Genomic DNA, 25,449 nt, shown 5'->3' on the forward strand with positions numbered 1-25,449 from the left:
ATAGAAATCAGGAAAGGCTAGTAGTGTAATCTGCAAATAACATCTTCTAATGCTTAAATGAATAGATAAGTTCTACATAATTTAAATGTATCAGTAGGAGGAAATGTAAAGGAAACAGAAACTAGGTGAAATAAACAAAAAGAGTTGTACGTCAATATTTATTTAGTATAAATAATTTAGAAACTACACTTTTTTCATGCTGATTTTGTGTTCTCTGATAGGTACATTATTTATGTTTAATTTGACCTAACAATATCATTTTCTTCTCTAGTTTTATAATTCCGTTGTCTGGGTATTATTGCAAAGTCTAAAAAATAAATCAGTCACTAACATACAAACATACATTCAAATTAATCTTAAACAAATTGTTCTAAAAATGTTATTATGTTAAAATATTTGATGATAGGACTGCCAGCATAGCATATAAAAAATAAGTACCAGGAAAGTAAGCAGACAATTAGGCATTTCTCATTAAAAAATTAACATGAGTATTGAAAATATATTTAGGAGATTAAATACTACGATTAAGATTTGCTATATGGTTTGAGAATAATGATAATGGATATAGGTGGATAAGACGAACGATGCGTCATGCATGGCCGCCTGAATCACCTGATTTTCACCTCATCAAGTATTTCAAATGTGGCTGATTGACAGAAATTATTTTCGAGGAAAATATAAATACACCAGAACTAATTGATCAAATTACTGATCATTGTAACATTATTAGAAATGATCCCTTAAATCTCAGGTGGACGATTAGATATTTGATGGTCCGACAAAGACCTTGAATAGAAAAAGGAGGTTTCATTTCGATGATTTGGTATAAATCTCTAAAATTTTCTGGATTTCTTTATGTCCTGTTTATTTTATTTGTTATTTTATGTAATTGCATACAATTATTGTCTGTTTTTAAATTTTCTTTAGAATGTAAATACATTCGTATATTTTTAATGAATTAATTTAAAAAAGACTAAACTGTATTTTTCTTTTGAAACAAAATTCTGAAAAATCAACTGCCACTTGGATATCACTACAAATTTGTTGGATAATATTGTAAGCAGTTTTATCAAACCATCCTGCAAAAGTCAGCGTGAGAGTATACATTTTATGACTCCTTATGATGAGTGCGCCCCTCCCCCTCCAACACAGCAATGTTATGGAGTTGATAAAATTATAGCCTCACAGTTGATTTTTCCAGAATTGTTTGATAAAAATGTTTAAAATTTACAGGTAGGTAATATTCTCCGACAAATTTTTAAGGGTAGGTACTCCAGTTGTTGTTGGACACTCAATAGTTGATGATTGAATGATTTCAGTCTATTTGTTGTCACTTTAGTTAATAATTTTATCTTATGTTTAATAAATTAATTCCTCTGTAGTTCTCCGTGTCTGACTTGTCCACTTTTTGAAGAGAGGTATTAGGATGCTTGATCTTCACTCTCGTAGTGTCCTGGTTTATTCTATTCTCTTTTGGTTTACTTTTAAGTGTTCTTTAGGAGTTCGTACGGTATTCTGTCATGGTGATTTTCATTTTATAATTTCGTTAATGATTCCTTTACCTTTCCATCATCAATGTTTATTTCTTCGTTTATCGTCACTTCTAGTGTTGTCCATTCCTCTTCTAAATGTGTCACATTTTTATTAGATGTCTCCTCTCTTTTTTCTTTGTCCTCTGGTCATTCCCCATATTTCTCTTTGTGTTCTGTAGTCTGTCGTAGTCGTGTTCCATCAATTTTGAGCTCTCCCAGTGTTCCCTTTTTATTTGTTTGACTAAAGTATTTCTGTTTTACGCCTGTTGTGTTCTGCATTGTAAAAAGGCTTTCTTCTTTTCTTTACATTTTGTCTTCAATTACTCCCTAAATAAACCATGAAGTTGTTCTTTTTTGAGATGTTTGTAGTGTTCCTTACTTTTTTCTCTCCAATTTCTTCTGTAGCTAAATTAATTACGTTATTTTTGACTTTTTTCCAGTATACCTCGACGTTACAGCTTCCTAATATTTCATTCTCATCGATCTTCTCTGAAGAAAGAAAAGTTATAGCGAATAGAAATTTCAGTCAAAATTTAAAACTCTATCTTTATATTATTAAACAATGAGTGGGTCACTTTTTAATTGCCATTTTTTATTTTCCGTACGGGCTCCCATATAAAGCAGAAGTATGTATAATTCATTATTACTTATCCTGTATACATGGTGATTGATTAGTGCGATAAAGCTCAGTAGGTCGGCTATAGTAGTAAATAGCAATAAAAGTTAATAAAAAAATTGTAGCCAACTTTGAACTTTACATTACAAATTTAGTTATAATGAAATGGAATGGTTTGTTAAATGGAATATCCTATATTTTATTTTATATTCGAAATCTTCTTAACTTTCCCATCATAAAAATATAAAGGTTTGTTATGTTATACAGGGTATTTACAAAGTTATAACCAATTATCTATGAAAATCGTAATAAGTTCAGCTCCCTGTATAAATAAAAATAAGCACCACAGCAATGGTTTATTGGTGCCATATTTTTTTGGTTGATATTACTTTTTTTATTGAATTTAATTTAATTGAATTTTTATTATATCGAATACATGGTGAGTCAAAACGCAAGTACATTTTTTTCTGACATTTTAAATTGAACACCCTGTATTTTATAACACTATCGAAAAGTAACATTACCGTATATTAATTCTTATATAATATTCCCTATGTCCAAATTTATAAGTTTTTGAGATATTTTCATTTTTAAGAGCAAATTATTAATTAGGTGTCTAACCTAATAATAAAGTTATAACTAAGTTATTACAAATAAGTTATTAACTGAACCGTTTTTATGAAACATAGCTTCATCTCCAAATAGTACATTATCAAAGAAAGCTCTCTGTCAATTGATTTTACCTAAGGACCATTTACAAAATACTATTCTCTTTTCAGAATCTTCCTGAATTAATTCTTGGTAGAATTGAATGCGGTAAGGGTGCATTCTGTTGTTTGCAAGAATTTTTTGCAAAGGGTAGTAAATTAGTTCGTTACTTTGGAAATATTTCGTATACTTGTATGTTGAATTTTAGTAACTGCCAGTAACACAGTTGTTTCGTTTTCCTCTATCACAGTACTTTTTGTTCTTCCGTGTTTTTATACATAACTGAACCAGTGCGGTTAAAAACTAATCCTTAACTTTTCCAAGTTTGCTGTTGTAGGTTGTCGTCTTTCAGGGAACCGTTCATGATAAATTCTTACTGGTAATAACGCATTTTTATTGCACTCCCCCAATTCCAGATCATATCTACCATTTCATCAACAGTAAAATTCACCTTAACTGTTTAATAACACAATACACAAACAACTATGGTGAACCGTCCGTATTAGACAATTATTCAATATTCAGTCATGGCTTACTTACAATTTCGAAAAATTTAGACACCTTATTAATAATTGCTCTGAAAAATGGAAATAGCTCGAAAACTAAAGAATTTAGACATAGGGAATAATATACAAAATTCAAAGTACAATAATGGTACTTTTCGATAGTGACATAAAATACAGGATATTCCGTTTAAAATTTCTGAGTAAATAATGTACTTGCGTTTTGCCTCACCCTGTATTCGATATATAGAAAATTAACAATATCAACAATTCTTAAAAATTTTGATAATCAACAAAAAAATATGGCACCAATAAACCATTGCTGTTGTGCTTATTTTGATTTATACAGGGAGTTGAATTTGTTACGATTTTCATAGAAAATTGGTTATAATTTTGTAAATACCCTGTATAGCATAACAAATCTTTATATTTTATGGAGACGGGGAAGTTAGGGACATTTAGAATATAAAATAAAATACAGTGTGTTCCATTTAAAAAAACATAAGTTTGGTATGCCACTATGTTATCGAACACCCTGTAATATTCTAACTAATTTTGAAATTTGAAGCTCAAGTTTGGCTAGAATTTTTGTTATTAACTTTTATTGCTATCTATTACTATAGCGGATCTACCGAGCTTTATCACATTAATCAATCACCCTGTGTATATACAAACTACAAAACTTCTAACAAATTACTAATAAGTACTAAAAGTATTACTAATAGATCTTTCTTTGCAATGCAACATCTAATGAGGTCAAAACTTCTCTCATGAGGTGGAAAAATCCAAAAATATAAGACCATTATACGACCAGCACTTGCGTATGGAAGCGAAACATGGAAGCTAACAAAAATAGAAGTAAATAAATTGCTGGTGTGGAAATGTAAATTCCTTCGAATGATAATACATGGCCCTTGCAAAGACAACGTGTCTAATCTTCGGGCTCCGCTGGAGATCTATCTTCTGTTATTGAAACACCAAAATGCACTTAGATAATTTATTGATATAGAATGACACTAGGGTACCTAAACCCCGGGAGAACTTTGCTGTACCGATATGTGGTTCGTATGAAAATTAAAATGAAACTACTTTGATGATGCTACATGTTGAATGTATGCGGTGACTCGAAGGAATTAAGTTAAAGGCACATATGGCCTGGTTGACTTGACTCTAGTGAATGATTCTAAATGTATGTTCTCTCTTGTTGGCAACATGAATTGGGTAAAACCCACACGACCAGAAGAACAAAGGTTTTTATTTAGTCAGCACAATTATTGTCCATTGCCAAAATATTGTTTATGATTTGCAAAAATTAAACAAAATAAATAGCCCGCACATGTTTGAATATAATAACAAATTATTTCATGTGATCTACGGGATGATAAAAATTACTGTTTAGTATCGGATATGAATGATGAATATTTGATATTGAACACAGCGTGACAAATGAATGAATGCTCAAATACAATAACGAGTTAGATTCTCTCTTCGGAAAATCCTAGTCAGATATGTAAAGGTAAATAGACTCAGATAGGCAGGACATGTCATACGCAGTAACGACAATCGCCTTATAAACAATGTGTTCTGATGAAGGCCAGATGGGAGAAGTTCTTTAGGACGGCTAGAAAAAGGTGGAAAGATGCAGTCAGAGAAGATCTGGAGAAAATGGGAGTGAGACAATGCGACATAGTGACAGGTGACAAACATGGAAGGCAGTAGTGAACGTGGCAAGGACTCACGAAGAGTTATAAAGTCATTGATGATAATGAGTATCACTAATAAGTAAACAAATTTACGATAAGACAATAAATTACCTTCTGTGTTTCTTACATCGTTGCTGATACCAAATCCAAGATCGTTCCAGGCATGGGAATTTCGACCAATTCGTAGTATTACATGTTTTACATCTTGATGCCCTAGAACAGGACTAGAACATTTCAGCATTTTCTGCGTCATTTATTACACAAACAGTTAAAAATTATAATACCCCGGTATTCAAATAAATGAATAAAAAATCAATAAATAAATAATATAATAAATAAGTAATAATAATATTAAATAATTACCAAAAATATTACTTAAAATTAAAACAAAAAAACCAAATATACGTAATACAAAATAATATAATATAGAGGTTTCATTGAACGCAGCTAATAAGAAATTTTGACAATAGAAAACCAAACTTTTGTAAAGTATTTATAGATCTTGGAAAAGCGTATAACGAAGAGTGTTGCATTAAATTAAATTTTAAAAGAGACTAATTAAAAATATAGGCGCAAAATGTCGCCTGTCAAAATTTTTAATGTGTTTTAAATGTTGAATGGGTTGCATATGTGAGTCCATATTAAATATAGTAATGAAACACAGACTTACTCACAATCATTTAATTATACTTTGACGACCGGTTTCGATCTCTACATTATACAGATCATCTTCAGGTTGGCGTTACAAGTAGTTAAATGCTACAATTAAAGAAAACCAGAATTAGAACATTATCTGGTTGCACAAATATTAATAGAAAGCCAAATTCGAAAAAATTTTTGAAATAAAGGTTTGCAACTGTTGACATTTCAGAATATTGATACATACAAATGCACACCTATGAGTTAAAATGCTCATAAGCTTATATGAGCAAATGGGTGCATGCAGTTTGTGAATATTTGTTGAAATTTAAATTTTTTAACTATTAAAAAACAAATTAAAACATTAAGCAACCTTAAATATGCATCCCAACTCAAAATAATAATAATAAATAGATAGTAATATTGTTCAAACCTACTCACATGCCGTTACAAGGGATGCGTTGCCACTTAGTTGTTATCATATTAATTCGTCCAACTTATGCCAATTGGTTTGCTGGGAGAGTTATACGGTAAACAGACATGTTACGCAGGTCAAAACAAAGTAAAATTTTTTGAATAAATCAAAAAATTTAAAAAAAAAACAAATTTAAAAAAAATTAAAAAAAAATTTTACTTTGTTTTGACCTGCGTAATATGTCTGTTTACCGTATAACTCTCCCAGCAAACCAATTGGCATAAGTTGGACGAATTAATATGATAACAACTAAGTGGCAACGCATCCCTTGTAACGGCATGTGAGTAGGTTTGAACAATATTACTGTCTATTTTTTATTATTATTTTGAGTTGGGATGCATATTTAAGGTTGCTTAATGTTTTAATTTGTTTTTTAATAGTTAAAAAATTTAAATTTCAACAAATATTCACAAACTGCATGCACTTATTTGCTCATATATGCTTATGAGCATTTTAACTCATAGGTGTGCATTTGTATGTATCAATATTCTGAAATGTCAACAGTTGCAAACCTTTATTTCAAAAATTTTTTCGAATTTGGCTTTCTATTAATATTTGTGCAACCAGATAATGTTCTAATTCTGGTTTTCTTTAATTGTAGCATTTAACTACTTGTAACGCCGACCTGTATAATGTAGAGATCGAAACCGGTCGTCAAATTATAATTAAATGATTTTGAGTAAGTCTGTGTTTCATTACTATGTTTTAAATGTATTCATTTTTTTTAAATCGAGAAAACCAATTAGTATTTTTGAAAAAATTAAAAGCAGAATGAAATATTACGGTATTATCGAGGGCAAAAATTCCCTGAAAACTTTTTTGGTGTTTATTTTAATAAGTTACAGGGTGAAAAAAGGGAAAATTTAGTGTGACTTTTAATTTCAAATATCTCATTTAATTTTAATTCAAAAAAAACTTTTTGGTTATTCTAAGAGACTTTCGGCCCTCGGTAATAATGCAATCTTTAGTTCTGCCTTTAAATTTTTCAAAAATATTTGTTAGTTTTCTCAGGATTTGAAAAAAAAACTGAATAATTTAATACACATTAAAAATTTGGCAGGCGCCTATGCCCTTAATTGTATTTGAGAGTTGGATTGCATCAGAGATGTGGCACTTAACTATCCTCGCTTGTTTGGATGAAGAGAATAAAAGGGAATTACAGTTGAAAACTAGAATAATGTGGCCGAAGGTTAATACCAAGGATATCGCACTGCTGTTTAATGTACGCTGCTGATTACGTGTTGGTAAGAGAGAGTGAAAAGAAATTGGGGTAAAATCAACCTCTACTACTACCATAGGTTTGTAGCATTCTCCGACACATTCCGACTCCTAACCACCACTCTTCTCTGTTTAACCATAGGATGGATTTCTCTTTCCTCTAGTTCTTTTTTAATTCCCTCCCTGCAGCTTCCTTTACCTTTCCGTCCTCGATATTTATTTCTTATATTAGTGTGTTTCAACTTCAGGTATTGGTGGTTCATTATCGTTGCCATTAGCAAATAGAGATCGAAAGTAGTCTGCCCAAGTTTCCTTTTGAATGTGTTTCGTTTTTATTAATTCGTTTATCTCTTTTATTTGTCCTCTGATCATTCTTCATACTTCTTTTTGTGTTCCGAAGACATGTTCCATCTGTTTTGAGAAACATTGCCAGTGTTTATTTGCCTAAATCAAGTATTCGTTTCGTTTCTGATTCGTTTGTAGTAGTTGTATGCCTGTTGTGTTTGCTTTGTTCTGTACTGTAAAAAGGCGTTCTTCTTTTCTTCATATTTTATCTTCACTTCCTCTCTGGGGTTTTCTTTTTTAATATGTTAGTTTTCGTTATTTTCCTCTCTCCAAGTGATTCTGTTGCTGCGTTGATTATCTGATCTTTGAGTTTTTGCCAGTTTTCCTCGATGTTATCGTTTTCTAATATATTATTCTCAGCAATCTTTTCTGTATTTAGTCCTTCGACTTTGATTTTTGTTTGTGTTGGTGCTGCTCTTTTGGGTTTGAAGTATTTCATGATGATTCCTATTTTACATAGTAGTAGGCTAAGGTCGCTACCTACATTTTCTGAGTTGAAGCATCTTACGTCGATATTTTTGATGGATGTATAGATATATCTGTTGGTTACAACATATAATCTATCATTAATCTCTTAGTCCATTCTTTCACGGTTTTTGCTCTAAATTTTAAAGAACCGCTTGGATTGACATGAAATTTGGCATACGCATAGCTTACATGTCACAGAAAAAAGTGATATTGTGCCGACGTGTGCTTTTGCCCTGGGGGTGACTTTCACCCCCTCTTGGGGGTGAAAAAATATATGTCCAAAACAACTCCGGAAATGGGTAAACTGACTAATTTTAAGTAACTTTTGTTCTATAGAGCTTTTTCGAGTTCAAAAGTCAACACTTTTCGAGTTATTTGCGAGTGAATATGTTCATTTTTCAACAAAATAACCACATTTTTAGACGGTTTTTCGCAAATAACTCAAAAAGTAAGTATTTTGTCGGAAAAACCGTTCTAAGCAAAAATATAGCCTATAAAAAAGTAAAAAAAAATGGTGTACGCGTTATGTCTCTGGATCTCGTAGAACCAGAGTTATAGCCAATGAAATATAGATTCAATATTCACCAAATTTCAAATAGAATATTTCGACGTGAAATATCCAAAAAATTAAGCAATTTTTGGGGAAAACCCATTTTAACTTTTTTAAAGTGTTTAAAAAAAGCTTTATTTCTGTTTTCACGAAAAATTTCTAGCATTAAATTTAAGCAAGTTACGCTCAAAATAAAGTTGGTCCCTTTTGTTTTTGCAAAAAAAAAATCGGGAAGACCACCCCCTAATTAGCAACTTAAATGAAATTAATCGTTGACGCTCCATAAATTATTTTACTTATATTGTGTTTATATGATCTGTAAGTTTCATCGATTCAAAGTGTTTATTTTTGAAAAAATTTGGTTTCAAAGTAAAATTTTTAAAAATTTAAATTTTGAAAAATATGCTTTTTCTAAATAACTTAAAAATTGTTAGAGATACCAAAAGTCTCGAAATATAAAAAAAGTCAGATTTGCTTTTCTGAATATCATGTATTTTTTTGTTTTTCTGTTAGACAAAAATTGATCAAGATTTGATGTTTCTAAATTTGCATACATTCGTGATCAGTGACTCGTTCAACCCCTTTTAACTACAGCCGTTTCAATAGTAAGGACTTTGAACCGATGAAACTTACAGATCATTTAAACAATATATACACGAGTCAAGAAACTTGTGAAGTCGTTACGATTAAGTTCATTTAAGATACTAATTAGGGGGTGATTTTCTCGATTTTTTTACCAAAACCAAAAGGGACTAACTTTATTTTGACCGTAACTTGTTTAATTTTGATGCTAGAAATTTTTTTTATAAAACAAAAATTAAGCTTTTTTTAAACACTTTAATTAAGTTTAAATGAGTTTTCCCCGAAATGTGCTTCATTTTTGGTTATTTCACGTTAAAGTATTCCACTTGGAATTTGACGAATATGAACCTATATTTCATTAGCTATAACTGTGCTTCTACTAAATAAAAAAACGTGATATATTCACTATTTTTTTAAATTTTTTATAGGCTACATTTTTGCTTAGAATGCTTTTTCGACAAAATACTTACAATTTGAGTTATTTGCGAAAAACCGTCTAAATGCGTGGTTATTTTGTTGAAAAAATGAACATATTCACTGCCAAATAACTCGAAAAGTATTGACTTAGTGAAAAAACTCTATAGAACAAAAGTTACTTTAAATTAGCCAGTTTACCCATTTCCTGACTTTGTTTGGACGAATATTTTTTAACCCCCAAGAGGGGGTGAAAACCACCCCCAGGGCAAAAGCACATATCGGCACAATATCACTTTTTTTCTTTGACTTGTTAGCTGTGTGTATGCCAAATTTCATGTCAATCCAAGCGGTTCTTTAAAATTTAAAGGTTTTGCAATATTTTACCGTTAATGAATGGACTATCTGTCCACGGGTGTTATTGAATGTATATTTTTGTTGGAGTTTGTGGTCAAAAAATGTGTTGTTTACATAATCTATTAGCTTCGGTATCGGATTCGGCTTCGGCTCTATGACTTTTTTTTTCATTTTTTGGACACACTATTTAGAATGTTCGTTAAGAAGTAAAATTCGTTTTAAGATCAATGTTAGTGATTTAGGAATTAAATTATACAAAAACGAAAAAATGTATGTATGTCAATATAAGTGTTGGAATAAAATCAGAACAAAGAAAATGGGAAGAGTCTTTAAAAATATATTAAGTATGGGTAATGAAAAAACAAATAAAGAAAAATTAATATTCAATATGTTAGGATATAATTATGTACCCACCTATAATAGAAAAGAAGGGTAAAATGAAAAATTTATGTCACAGATTTACCAAAGGAAATGAACACAGGAAAATATCAAAATGAATAATTTGTGAAATTCACATAAAAACAAACGTGCAGACAGTATGAAAGCTAGACAATTAACATCACAAAAACAGACATTTCGGTTTTTAAAATTCAAACTTGTGAGGGAATCTGTAAATCCCACAAGCAGATTTACAACATAAAAAATTGTAACCTTTGTGTTATCGCTGTTAGACAGACTCTGGATAGAACTCTCTATAATCTTTGGCTGGAATAAGTTTTGTGTAATCTGCAACCTTCGGATTAGCACTGGCATTGACCACATATTAGACATCCAGGAAGGATTTGGTATGTTTAAAAACTAAAAGTAAATAAAAAAAAACTAAACGGTTTTATTGACTTACTTATACCTTGTGGGTTTAGAATATCGTCAAAGCTTCTTGGCTCCTTGTCTAACTGGACCATGAAGAGATCCTTGTATTGATCAGGTAGTGCCAGGTTACCTAGAAATAAATCACATTACTATACGTGTATACACACCGGTATATTAGGCGTCAACGCCATTCCGATAGGGATCTATGGAGGAGTATCACCGAGTCGCGTGCCCTTATCCTTATCCTTATCCTAAATTCCATTCTAAGCCGTAGATTCATTTTAGAATTTTAAACTGCTGCGTTAACCTGTTTTATTTTTCTCTACACCGGGCCAGGGATTTAACTCACATACACTAGAGCACCTCGCAGGGAAGTGAGGTCGACTGCCTGCCGTGAATGATGTCTCACGGATATGGAATAAATTTCTAGAAACAAATTCGATACTTACAGAATTGAGCTCGCATTGGTATACCTCGAGTTACCAATGAGCAACAGAATACATATGTAAGAATTTCCATTCGAAAAAATTCTTCTGTGTCTGTACCAGCCTTCCAAAGAAACTTCAAATATGCTACAGTAGTCAGAGTATCGTTGGCTATAATAAGAAGAAATGGAAAACGAAAATAAAAGAAAAAATGAGATGGATATTAAAAACCCTTTAGAAGGAAAATAATTTATGCAATATGCAATATCAATACAAAAGCTGTGAAGATATTTTTGAGTTTTTGAATCACATAGGCTAACTAAATCAAATACTAGCACCGCACATAATATTGTAGGCTGTAAAATTCTAAAAGAAAAACAAGTTAAATCTACTCAACGCCAACGTTGTGATCAGGTTGTGATCAGGTTTCCAGAAACTGTTTGATAGTTAACAACTAACGCTCGATAATATTACAAATTTTTAACACTTCTAAACTAAAAATAAATTCATGTTTTACTAGTTTACGTGCAATATTGACAATGAACAAGAGGAAAAGCCAGTAAAACTCTATAATCTTCATTTAGATGCACCGTAACATATTTCAGAGAAATAAAAGTTCAGATCTCAGCGGGAGCGGGTTTATACCTACATTGAATGACAGCATAGATTACAATTTACTTAAATTTATATGAAGTGATAGGCAACTGCTATAGAGACCAGATGGCCAGGCCAACATCTAAGTCATGGTGTGAACCTAATAATCACACCATCTACATCCAACAAGCGATCTAACTTCATCTACCAACAGAAGTAAGCAATCCATCAATGCCAATAGTAAGTACCATGTGAATTTTATAAAGCTGTAGGCCTAATTTGCTTTTTAAATATCATCACTTTACTATTAGCCCAGTAAATGAACGGGAAATACGGCGATACCGTGTAATTTTCAGGGGCAACTCCGAATTGCATGAAAATGTGGATATAGGTTCTAATTACCCTCCACTTCAAAGTTGAAATTGTGCCGTTGGTTGCTTTTACTTGGGGGGTGACAGTCACCCCTTCTCGGGGGTGAAAAAACATATATTCAAGATAAGACCGGAAATGGATAAATTGACTGATTTTAAGCAACTTTTGTTCTATAGAGTTTTTTTTGTAAGTCAATACTTTTTGAGTTATTTTCGATTGAAAATGTTTATTTTTCGACAAAAAAACTACGTTTTCGGACGGTTTTTCGCAAATAACTCCAAAAGTAAATACTTGATCGAAAAAAATATCCTTAGCGAAAGTGTAGCTTATAAAAAACTGAAAAACAATGTATATCAGTTAAGTCTATCAATCGAGTAAAAACAACGTTATAGCTCATGAAAAATACGTTCTTGTTCGTCTAATTCCAAATAGAATATTTCAAGGTGAAATCACCGAAAAATAAGCACTTTTCGGGAAAAACCTATTTAAACTTTTTAAAGTGTTTATAAAAATCTTTATTAGAATTGTCCATAAAAGTTTCTAGCATTAAAAATAAGCGAGCTACGCTCAAAATAAAGTTGGCCCTCTTTTTTTTGTAAAAAAATCATGCATATCTCCCCGTGTTTAACTCCTCAAATAAAATTAATCGCTACCGCTTTACAAACAATTTACTTACTTATCTATTTTTTATATGATCTGTCAGTCTCACCGGTTTAAAGTGCTTATTTTTGAAAGGGTTATAGTAAAAAAGCTTGAACGGGTCACTAATCACGAGTCTATACAAATTTTGAACAGCCATATCTTAACCAATTTTTGTCTTGCGGAAAAACAAAATGAAACTAGCATATTTATAATAACAAAACCTATATTTTTTTACTGTTTAAGATTTTTCTTATCACTAATACTTTTTAAGTTATTTTGAAAAAAGGAAAATTTTCAAAAAATTTTAGAAAATTTTGTTTTATTTTAAAATCAATTTTTTTCAAAAATAAGCACTTCAAGCCAATCAAACTTACAGATTATATAAACAATATACATACAGTTAAAATAAATGGTAAAGCGGTAACGATTAATTTTATTTAGGGTGCTAAATAGAGGGAGGTTTTCACAATTTTTTTTACCAAAAAATGGGGCCAACTTTTTTTTCAGTGTAACTCGTTTATTTTTGGTGCTAGAAACTTTTGTAAAAAACAAATATATATCTTTTTTTAGGTACTTTAAAAATGTTAATAAGCTTTTCCCGAAAAGTGCTTAATTTTTCGGTGAATTCGCGTTGATTTATTCGATTTGGAATTAGACGAATAAGAACGTATTTTTCATGAGCTACAACTTTGCTTTTTCTCAATTTATATACTTTACTAATACACCATTTTTTTTGTTTTTCTATAAGCTACACTTTTGCTTAGAATATTTTTTTCTATAAAATATTTACTTTTTGAGTTATTTGCGAAAAACGGTCTGAAAACGTAGTTTTCTTGTTGAAAAATCAACATTTTCGATTGCGAATAACGCGAAAAGTATTGACTTACGTAAAAAACTTTATAGAACTAAAGTTACTTATAATCGGTCAATTTATCCATTTCCGGGCTTATTTTAAACACGCGTTTTCACCCCCTGAGAAGGGGTGACTGTCACCCCCCAACTAAAAGCAACTAATGGGACAAATTCAACTTTGAAGTGGAGGGTAAGTAGAACCTAAATCCAAATTTTCATGCAATTCCGAGTTGCCCCTGAAAATTACAGTCCAAAACGTTCATTTATTGGGCTATATATTTTTTATGGTAAATAAATATGATTACTGTAATGGCGGTGGTCTCTAAAACGAAATTAAATCTTAACCTGTCTTTCATTTATCTACCTTTGTTTTACACACAAATTGAGTACTACTTAAGAATCAGAATTCGTTTGATTTTCAGCTACAGTTGAGTCCGCTAGTCTTTACCCGTGCGTCATTAATACCTGGCAAGATAAAACACATACTTTTTATCTAGCATCATTCTCTTCCACGCATGAAAGTAATGACAAACCAGCTGCCGCCAGTTATTAAGTAAAAACACATGTAATTTTTATGAACGATCTAGAGTCAGTGCATTGAAAAGAGATAGATACAAAGAAAGACGATTGGGGATGTTTTCACATATTTTAAGTACAATTTCTGACGTTTTGGTTTGATTACTTTTGTGGCTGTCAGTTTGTTGAATTTTTTGCTGTTATTTTGTCGAATTTTTGCATTTTGAAGATTTTTATAGTATACAAACAGTCGTTTTCACAACTAATTTTGTATTGGAGTTAGAAATTTTATGATAAGTTTATGTTATTTTACGATAAATTTTGACAACGTACAAATAACCTCATTGTTGACACATTTAAGGAATGCTTGTGTTTAATGTTCCGCCAAAGTGAATAAAATAACAAAAAGAAAATATGTTATCGAATTTTTTTATAAATTGTTTATTTATTTATTAATCAATGATAATAAAAGAATTTATTAAGCTACTTCAAATGTAGCTGTAATTATGCACCAAAATTTTAAAGCAAAACTTACATTTGACATTATATTTTTATTTGATAACGTCAAATTTAATACTATAACCCGTGATAGGAATAACACCCACTTTCTGTCACTTACTGCTGCGTTTAGTAAATTTCCGACTTATTTCGTATGCTTTAAATGATGACGCACGGGTAAAGACTTGCAGACCCAACTGTCGATAAGTTGACGTCTTGTGGAATGCATATAGTAGATTTCCCATGCCTATCCGTTTATCGTCCGTTTTCTTTGTAAGTTATAGAAGGATCAGATACAGGTAAAAATCAGAATTTGTTTCTAGCGTTAGAAGTCTTACAGTTCTTCGGTTTTTTAGATTTCTCGTTGCTTTAAATATGATTAGTTAATTTATTGTTTTATTTGTCCCAATCTGCGGAAGCATAAGCGGTAGGCCCCCATAAATGATGTTTGTGTCTTTATTTTTGTGTCATTATTGTTTGTGTCTTTATTTTAAGAAATTATAAAAAACGATGGGACCAGCCAACTTTTTAATAATCAAAATATGCGCTTTTTAGATATAAATTTAACTAAATCCGCAAGGAAAAGAAAATGTTTTTCCTGTAGTTGGCTGTATACCATCAATCACAAAAATTGGAAAAAATCCTTTGTAAAAGGTATAAAATTTTATTAAAATCCCTTTAAAGGGCTACATCACAACAAAACGTTTTCGATTTTTATAAAAAATCATCATTAGTGTTAGAACTAAAAATGAGTATAACCGATTTAATGAATGTAAAGTTGGTATTTAAATTTTGACTAAGGTTAGAGCAAGTTGGTTATCCTTACATACTGGATGCTAGCTGAGCCACCAAAGAAAAATATCCGGGTAGAAACCCTTTAAACATAACATATATGCGTTAAAAGTGCATACTTTAATAAAATGCCTTATGATGGTCACATGGCAACTAGGATAATGCGCTAAGGCCTAAGGTAATGTATTGAAATTTCCCAACACGTGGGATCCAACTTGAGTTGTTTACATTCCAATGACTTTAGTTGCCATTAAGTCATTGGAATGTAAACAACTCAAGTTGGATCCCACGTGTTGAGAAATTTCAATACATTACGTTAATAAGGCATTTTATTAAAGTATGCCCTTTTAACGCATCTATGTTATATTTAAAGGGTTTCTACCCGGATATTTTTCCTTGGTGGCTCAGCTAGCATCCAGTTTGTAAGTATAACCAACTTGCTCTAACCTTAGTCAAAATTTAAATACCAACTTTACATTCATTAAATCGGTTATATTTATTTTTAGATCTAACACTGATGATGATTTTTTATAAAAATCGAAAACGTTTTGTTGTGATGTAGCCCTTTAAAGGGATTTGAATAAAAAAAATGTATACCTTTTACAAAGGATTTTTCCAATTTTTATAAATTTAACTATTAATATATGTATTTATTTAATAAAAAAAATACCAAAGCACCAATTTCATAATTTTATTTATTTATTGTCTTTTAATAGTGCAGTCACTGAAGGTTTTCACCTCCGATTTCGTTGAACCTTAACCGATTTTCATGAAAATTGGTGAGTAGTTAGAGGATACCTCAAGAAATAAAGGAGACATGACGCTAACTTGCGCTATTATACTGGGGCTGCATGCCACCCCTTCTCGAGGGTGAAAATTATTTTATTAAAAATAATACCATAAATCCATAGAGGGATAAATTCTAAGCAAAATTTGTTATACAGGGTGTTTCATTGGGAAACGGAAAAACTTTAATGGTCAATAGAGGTCACCGAGCCGGTTCTAGATATAGTACAATTTTTGCCCTACCGACTTTTATAACCGAGCTACAGGGTGTTTTATCGATTTTGCCCATTTCTTTCGTAAGTCATAACTTTAGAACCACCCTGTATACTTTTTTGATACTTGGTACACATATGTCTCATTCAAAACCCAAACGACCGACATACTAACCATAAGAAAAATCCAGGTCCGGATTAACAAAAAATTATAAAGTAATTGTGACCTTAAAACAACACCCTGTATATTGAAATTTTGAAAATCTGTTTGCATATTTGAAAAGGGCACAAAATAGTAAGTTTAATGGTTCGCTTCAATTTTTCGGCCAGACAATTTTATGACTTTAATTTTGAAATTATATTGAATTTTTAAGAACTTTGACATTAAAAAGCAGATATTATTAACTTTTAGTTATAAATTATTAAAGTTAATGAATAAATACTAATTTTACAAATAATCAATACTTATTTACCACATTGGAACGACCCAATTACTAACGACAAGAAAAATCCAGGTCCGGATTAAGAAAAAAATAGAAAGTAATTGTGACCTTGAAACAACACCCTGTATATTGAAATTTTGAAAATTTGTTTGTGTATTTTAAAAGAACATAAAAACTACGTTAAAAGGTACATGTCAAATTTTTGCGCAGATAATTTAATTAGGGCAATTTTGAAATCATATTGCTTAATTCTGTTAAGGTCACAAGAAGCTACCAGAAAAATGAGAAACAATCCCAATGTACTTACAAAATCGATTCGAAATATTTTAAAACGAGCATGGAAATGCATCGAGCAAAATGGCGGACATTTTGAGAACTGTTATAGTTCAAATATTTTTAATTTATGTTAAATTGTTGAATTGTAACGAATTTTTGTTTTATTAGATATAGCTGTTTTTTTAATTCTTTACTAAATCATTACAATATCCCAATTCTCGCAATTCTAATTTTTAATGATGTGCATATGGCTCCAAATCCAGAGAATCTATGAAGCCAGCGTAGTAAATAAGTATTAAGTATTTTTAAAATAAGTATTAATTCATTAACATTAAATTATTATTAAAAGCTAAAAATAACTGGTTTTTAATCTCAGAGTTCTTTAAAATTTCAATATAATTTCAAAATTGATGTAATTAAATCAACGGCGAAAAATTTAAAATAAGCTTTTAATCACAGTTTGACCCTTTTGAACCCTTTTTTATCTTTTTAATCACAGTTTTTCATGCTCTTTTAAAATGCGCAGACAAATTTTTAAAATTTCAATATACAGGGTGTTGGTTCAAGGTCACAATTACTTTGTATTTTTTTCTTAATCCGGACCTGGATTTTTCTTGTCATTGGTATAATTCGGTTGTTCCAATGTGGTAAATAAATATTGATTATTGTTAAAATGAGTATTTATTCATTAACTTTAATAATTTATAACTAAAAGTTAATAATATCTGCTTTTTAAAGTCAAAATTCTTAAAAAATTCAATATAATTTCAAAATTAAAGTCATAAAATTGTCTGGCCGAAAAATTGAAGCGAACCATTAAACTTACTTTTTTGTGCTCTTTTTAAATATGCAAACAGATTTTCAAAATTTCAATATACAGGGTGTTTTTTTAAGGTCACAATTACTTTATATTTTTTTGTTAATCCGGACCTGGATTTTTCTTATGGTTAGTATGTCGGTCGTTTGGGTTTTGAATGAGACATATGTGTACCAAATATCAAAAAAATATACAGGGTGGTTCTAAAGTTATGGCTTAGGAAAGAAATGGGCAAAATCGATAAAACACCCTGTAACTCGGTTATAAAAGTCGGTAGGGCAAAAAATGGACTATATCTAGAACCGGCTCTCTGACCTCTATTCACCATTAAAGTATTTCCGTTTCCCAATGAAACACCCTGTATAAAAATATTAATATAAATCAATACCTTTTGAGTTATTAAAGATCAAAAATTTGATTTTTTCGTAAAAAAAATGCATGTTTTAAAGCTGTTTTTCACGTATAACTCAAAAACTATAAGCTTTTGCCAAAAAGTTTTTATAACCAAAATTGAAGATAATAAAAGATTGAATACACTCCTTACTTAAAGAACTAAACTTATGTTAATTCAAAGTGAGTCATGGGTAATTCAATGTATATTTTTTTCTATGAGTACTCAAATCTAGGTATTCAAGCTTAAACAACGGGAAAACAATGCATTTTATAACATATACCTGCTAAACACTTATCAAAACACTTCAAAATATATATCAAATAAGCTCCAGAAGAAGTTAATAGTGTCAAAATAACCAAGTTATGACGAAAATAATATAACCCTTTCGATTTTTTTAGGAAAAAGTGAAAAATTAAGCATACGCCATTTCCACAAAAATTAAAATTTATAGTAATCCTTACAATAACTTCTTTATATTAGCCTAAGTAATGATTTCAACAATTTTACCTGTTTAGAATGCATATATTTGAAAAAAAAAGATATAATTTAAAAAAATCAGAATTTGTAAAAATATCGTAATTGTCATTTTCTTTTGATAATAACTCCAAAAATACTCAATATACGTAAAAAATATTTTACCTTTTTTACTATTTCTGTATGGTAAAAAATAACCTAGATAGAAACGTTCAAATCTGAAATTTTGCTGCGAGAACCATGTAACCGGGGCCATTTAACCTTTTATTTTTAAAAAAGTAAGGGGTTTAAAAGATTAAATTCAGCCTGGTTTCATAGCACTTGGAATTAGCTTTTAAATGGTAGTTAAACATGATATCGTAAAAATTAATAGAGTTATTTAAAAAAAAAACAATAACATTTTTGGAAAAATTTTTAAAAGTTAAATTTTGAAAAAATTTTGGAGCATAACTATTAATGCTATCAACTTGTCCTGGGGCTCATTTGATAGTAATATTTCTAAGTACTTTGACAAATTATGTTAAATAAGTTTATGTTATAAAATGCATAATTTCCCGTTATTTAAGCTTGAATACTTAGATGTGGGTACTCACCAAAAAAATATACATTCAATTATCTATAACTCACTTTTAATTAACATCAAAAGGTTTTTCTAGGAAGGAGTTTATTTAATTTTTTTAGCTTCAATTTTGGTAATAATAAATTTTTTGTAAAAACTTCTAGTTTTTGAGTTATTTATGAAAAATCGGTTGAAAACATGCATTTTTCTCATGAAAAATTAAAATCTTTGATCTTTAATAACTCAAAAAGTTTTAATTTATTTTAATAACTTTATATAACAAATTTTGCTTGGAATTTGTTCCTCTATCGAATTGTGAGTTAAATTTAATAAAATAATTTTCACCCCCGAGAACGGGTGGCCTCCACCCCCATTGTAAAAGCGCAAGCTAGTTTTTTTCCTTTGTTCCTTGAGATATCCTCTAACCACTCACCAATTTTCATGGAAATCGATGGACGTTGAACGACATCGGAAGTAATAGCTCATATCCACCTTCAGTAACTGCACTATAAATGCATACCTAAATATATTATTGATACGAAAATTTTTATCCATAATTTCCAAATTTCATGTTTTCTTATTTATAACAGACCCTGCATGATACATATATTTCGTTGAAATCATGTCATTAAAGAGCTTTTAAAAATATAAAGATATACACGATTTTTCATTCTAAATAAAGATGATGGCCTATGATTATACTTGGTTGAATTAACCCGTACATTTAAATTTCTGATTAAAAACCTAATTTAAAAATTGAGAATATAGTTTTCTAAAACAGCGACATAAATAAGTTTATTCCAAATATATATGACATATTTAATAACACAGAACCATAAAATTGAAACTGTATCCACCTTTAGCTGCTTAGGAGTACCAATAGGGAAAGGGGAAAAGAGAAAACAGAGAAAACCGTTCTGAAAGGGAAAAGACATATGGAATTAATATAAATCTCCTGAGAAGCAAGATTCTAAGTAAGAGAGCAAAGATGAACCTATAAAAGACCTTAATAAGACTTTTTGTTACATATGGTGTACAAACAACCACGATTAACAAAAAACAGGAAGATATAAGCCTTCTCACATTTGAAAGAATATTAATGAGAACAATACCGGGCCACAGTATAACAAGAGAGGTAGAAATAAGAATGAAAAGAAATAACGAAATTGAAAAAGAATTTAAGAGAGGAAATATAGTCAGATACATAATCTCTTCGCTTAGAATGGATGGGACATATACAGAGACGCCCACAAGCAAATATGTTGAGAAGAATAACTAACTGGACACCACTATGGCCCAGGTATAGAGAAAGACCTAGAAGACGATGGCTGGATGATGTAGAGGAAGACATAAGAGTCTGGAGTGTGATATAGACTGATAGGTTCAATGAAAGGACAGGAAGAAATGGAAAGGAGTCATGACGGCAGCAAAGACACACAGCAAGCTATAAATGATAGAGGAGTAATCCACCTAACCCAAGAATAGGATTTTGAACGCCAAGGCGTTAGCACTACTAGGGATTGTAATGCTAAATGAATGAATGAATATGGCAAACCTTAGTGAAGAGTTATAATCATCAAGGTACCAATAAAAAGCCATTAATTAGTGAACGGAATATGACTAGACTATACAGGGTGCGCCAAACCTCTGGTCTTCTTTGATTACGGCTAAACTATGAGATATACAAAAAAATGTTTATAACAAAACTAATGTGTATCAAAGAGGTCTATAATTTAAAATTATTTTCAATTATACAGGGTGTCAGAACGACGGTATGAACCAAAGTTGTATTTTTTTAAATGGAACACCCTGTATATTAAATCATTTTTGAATATATTATTTAAAAATATGAAAAATTTGTATAAGGTCTTATAGGCCTAAAGTTAGAAATTTTCAAAATATTTACATTTTTATTGAGAAAAATGGTAATATTTATAGGGTTGTGGATTATGTTTCCAAGGAAATAAAAATTTAGGTGATAGGTCAAAGTTTTTATAATATAGTGTTATTTTTAAATAATTTAATATTTTTTACTTTTAGCCATAAAATATACAGTGTGATCACTATTTGCAAATACAAAATTTTCTCATTTTTTTTTAAATGGGACACCCTGTATATTAGTTTTGCGTTTGGTAGTAAATATTACAACCTTTCTTTTGGTATAAGGTTGTATGTACGTAGCATGTTTCGTTTTGTAGATATTTTAAAACAACGATTATACGTTTTTGCGGATTTTTTATTTAAAAATTTTTTTGCAAAAAAAATAATTATAATCTGGTTTTAGAAACATACACTAAAATATAAAATATGAAAATAAAAACGTAATTAAAGATTAAAATAAATCGTATGCTAGTACAATTCAATTGAATTTAATAACTTTAAATTATTTTACAAAAAATATTTTACCTTATTAATGAATACATAAATTAGTTACTAAATTAAATAAACAACCAAATTTTAAATCAATCGTAGTAATTATTCTACCGCAGCAACTTTCCTGTACCAAATTAATTGTTAGTTATATTGTATTTACGAGTAAGATCAGTTAATAACTTTTTAATTTACCTACATCTTGAGAACGTATAAAGTATGCTTTGAAACAAATGAACGTTATGGAAATATATTAAGAAGTAAATAGTATCTATGTACCTACTCGTGTCACAAAATCTGGTAATAATTTCTAATGGTTTCGCCCAAAACAAATGTCATATCCAAAAAATTTTCGGTTAAAAAATTAAAATTTAAAATATAAAAAACTATTACAAAAATTTTAACTACCAAAGTATTACCAGTTTTTGTGACACCAGTAAATACTATTTATATTAATAAATAATTTGGATGATACATTTAACATTCATTTGTTTCAAAGCATACTTTATAATAATTTTTATATTCTCAAGATGTATGTAAGTAAATTTAAAAGGTAAATTAAAAGCTTAACTAAATACAATTTAACTAACAATTAATTTGGTACAGGAAAGTTGCTGTAGTAGAAAAATTACTACGGCTGATTTAAAAATTTTTTGTTTATTTAATTTAGTAACTAATTTATGCATTCATTAATATGGTAAAATATTTTTTGTAAAATAATTTAAAGTTATTACATTCAATTGAGTTGTACTAGCATACGATTTATTTTAATCTTTAATTACGTTTTTATTTTCATATTTTATATTTTAGTGTATGTTTCTAAAACCAGAATATAATTATTTTTTTTGCAAAAAAAATTTTAAATAAAAAATCCGCAAACACCTAAAATCTATAGTTTTTTAAAATATCTACAAAACGAAACATGCTAGGTACATACAACCTTATACCAAAAGAAAGGTTGTAATATTTACTACAAAACGCAAAACTAATATACAAGGTGTCCCATTTAAAAAAAATGAGAAAATTTTGTATTTGCAAATAGTGATCACACTGTATATTTTATGGCTAAAAGTAAAAAATATTAAATTATTTAAAAATAACACTATATTTTAAAAACTTTGACCTATCACCTAAATTTTTATTTCCTTGGAAACATAATCCACAACCCTATAAATATTACCATTTTTCTCAATAAAAATGTAAATATTTCGAAAATTATTAACTTTAGGCAGATAAGACCTTATACAAATTTTTCATATTTTTAAATAATATATTCAAAAATGATTTAATATACATGGTGTTCCATTTAAAAAAATAAAACTTTGGTTCATACCGTCGTTCTGACTCACCCTGTATAATTGAAAATAATTTTAAATTATTTTATATAGACCTCTTTGATACACATTAGTTTTATTATAAACATTTTTTTGTATATCTCATAGTTTAGCCGTAATCAAAGAAGACCAGAGGTTTGGAGCACCCTGTATATATATACAGCGTGTCTACTTGAGTTGGAAACATATGGGAAACTTTTTTATTATTAATTTTACGAAAAAAAGTTATTCTTTATAAAAAGTTCTGCATGCCCCAAAACCTAAGATTCAATTATCAGATATCAAATTTTCTCAATATTATACGAGGTATGTCAAAAAATATGAATTTCGGCTAAGGGTAAAGTACCTTTATTTCTCTCAATATCGAAAATTCTTATTATGAAAAGTTGTTTGGAAATAAAACCAAGCTCAAATATGTAATTACATGCTTCTAATTGGAAAAAAATATTTTCCAAATTTTTCTCAAATTTATTGATACTAACTTCGTTTTTATTCATTACACATACGATAACTCTTTTATTATTACTTTTACGAAAAAAAGGTATTCTTTATAAAAATCTCTGTATGTCCTAAGACCGAAGATTCAACCAACAGATATGACATTTTATTAATTTTATACGGGTTATGTCAAAAAATATGAATTTCACTCAAGAGTAAAGTACCTTTATTTTTCACAATATTGAAAACGGTTATTAAAAAAGTTGTTTAGAATTAAAAACTATGTGTCAATATGCAATTACATCCTTCTAATTGAAATACTGTGAAATATAAAGGTGCTATAATATTGAGCGAATTTCATATTTTTTGACACACCTCGTATAAAATTAATAAAAGTTGATATATCATGGTTGTGTCTTAGATTTTAGACCATGCAAAGTTTTTTATGAAGAATAACTTTTTTTCGTAAAATGAATAATAAACGAGTTATGATATTTGTAATAATTAAAAACAATGTTGGGTATCCATAAATTTGAGAAAAATATTTTTTTTTCAATAAGAAGCATGTAATTGCATATTTCATCTTAGTTTTTAATTCCAAACAACTTTTTATCATAAGAATTTTCGATATTGAGAGAAATAAAGGTACTTTACCCTTAGCCGAAATTCATATTTTTTGACATACCTCGTATAATATTGAGAAAATTTGATATCTGATAATTGAATCTTAGGTCTTGGGGCATGCAGAACTTTTTATAAAGAATAACTTTTTTTCGTAAAATTAATAATAAAAAAGTTTCCCATATGTTTCCAACTCAAGTAGACACGCTGTATATAAAACGTATGAACGAAAAAAGAGAAGTAAGGAAGTAAGTGAAAGAGAAACATTTTAAAAATAATTAAAAGTAATGTAGTAGAAAAATTAACGAAAACAAATAATATAAAAATTGAAAATAAGAAATTCTTCAAAAATGTTGTAAGTTCTATCAATAGTTCTCAAAAGTAAAAAAAAACATTAAAAATTGAAAAACAAAAATGATAAAAAATGAGAAAAAATAAATAAAAATAAAAATAAGAGCAAAAATGAGAGCGATATAATAAAGTCTTTCGTAAGAAAAGAATTTATGCAATATCAAAACAAAAGAAAGATAGCTTCAACTTTTTGAATCAATTAGCTAACAACTAAAAACACTAGCACTTTAGACTGTATTATAAAGCATGTAAAATAACTAAAAAAGGAAAACAAATTAACCTATTCAACAGATGTTAAATAGCAAACAGTTATTAGAAACGTTATTCCAACTAATATTCGACAATATTATATATTAACACTTTTGAACTAAAAATAAATTCATGTGTGACTACTTTACCTGCAATATTGACAATGAACAAGAGGAAAAGCCAGTAAAACTCTATAAACTTCATTTAGATGCACCGTAACAGATTTCAGAGAAATAAAAGTCCAGATCTCAGCGGGAGCGGTTTTATACCTACAGGGAACGACAGCATAGATTACGATTTACTCAAATTTATATAAAGTGATCGTTTGATTGGATTCGTTTCGAGGGCATGATTGTGGAAACACGATGACGTTGGAGGAGGATTTTTAAACCCGTCGCTTTGTTTAAATTTAAGGTTTATTGAGAATGTTAAATTATTCGGTTTTTCTGCGTGGCGCTAAAATTCTACTACTGCATCTGCAACTACTCGTATACTAAAAATACAGTCCGTGTAA

General features: G+C 29.5%; 1 protein-coding gene across 4 annotated transcripts; it reads right to left on the bottom strand.

Annotated features, from left to right (window-relative positions):
• Positions 1-144: 144 nt before the first annotated feature.
• On the bottom strand, positions 145-25,234 carry LOC114329265 (uncharacterized). Of its 4 annotated transcripts, none has more exons than XM_050659332.1 (4): positions 25,085-25,234; positions 10,958-11,050; positions 5,174-5,275; positions 145-307 (listed from the first exon to the last, which is right to left on the bottom strand). In XM_050659332.1, exons 1-4 carry the CDS (start codon positions 25,137-25,139, stop codon positions 237-239), a joined length of 321 nt encoding a protein of 106 aa, XP_050515289.1. In that variant the 5' UTR covers positions 25,140-25,234; the 3' UTR covers positions 145-236. The 4 variants fall into 4 exon arrangements, with proteins under 4 accessions (XP_050515289.1, XP_028134104.2, XP_050515354.1 ...); XM_028278303.2 differs by having other exon boundaries at positions 10,952-11,050; XM_050659397.1 differs by lacking the exon at positions 25,085-25,234 and adding an exon at positions 11,871-11,976.
• Positions 25,235-25,449: the final 215 nt, after the last annotated feature.

This window comes from Diabrotica virgifera, chromosome 1 (genome assembly GCF_917563875.1).
Source record: "Diabrotica virgifera virgifera chromosome 1, PGI_DIABVI_V3a".
NCBI lineage: Eukaryota > Metazoa > Arthropoda > Insecta > Coleoptera > Chrysomelidae > Diabrotica > Diabrotica virgifera.

What these genes read in the sequence shown, in the direction of transcription:
- LOC114329265 (XM_028278303.2), bottom strand. Translation starts at nt 25,139, where the DNA reads ATGAAGTTTATAGAGTTTTACTGGCTTTTCCTCTTGTTCATTGTCAAT. An exon ending in GTTCATTGTCAATATTGCAG is followed by an intron (nt 11,051 to 25,084) that starts GTAAAGTAGTCA and finishes ATTTATTTCTAG; the next exon opens with GTAACCTGGCACTACCTGAT. An exon ending in CGATGTAAGAAACACAGAAG is followed by an intron (nt 308 to 5,173) that starts GTAATTTATTGT and finishes TTTATTTTTTAG; the next exon opens with ACTTTGCAATAATACCCAGA.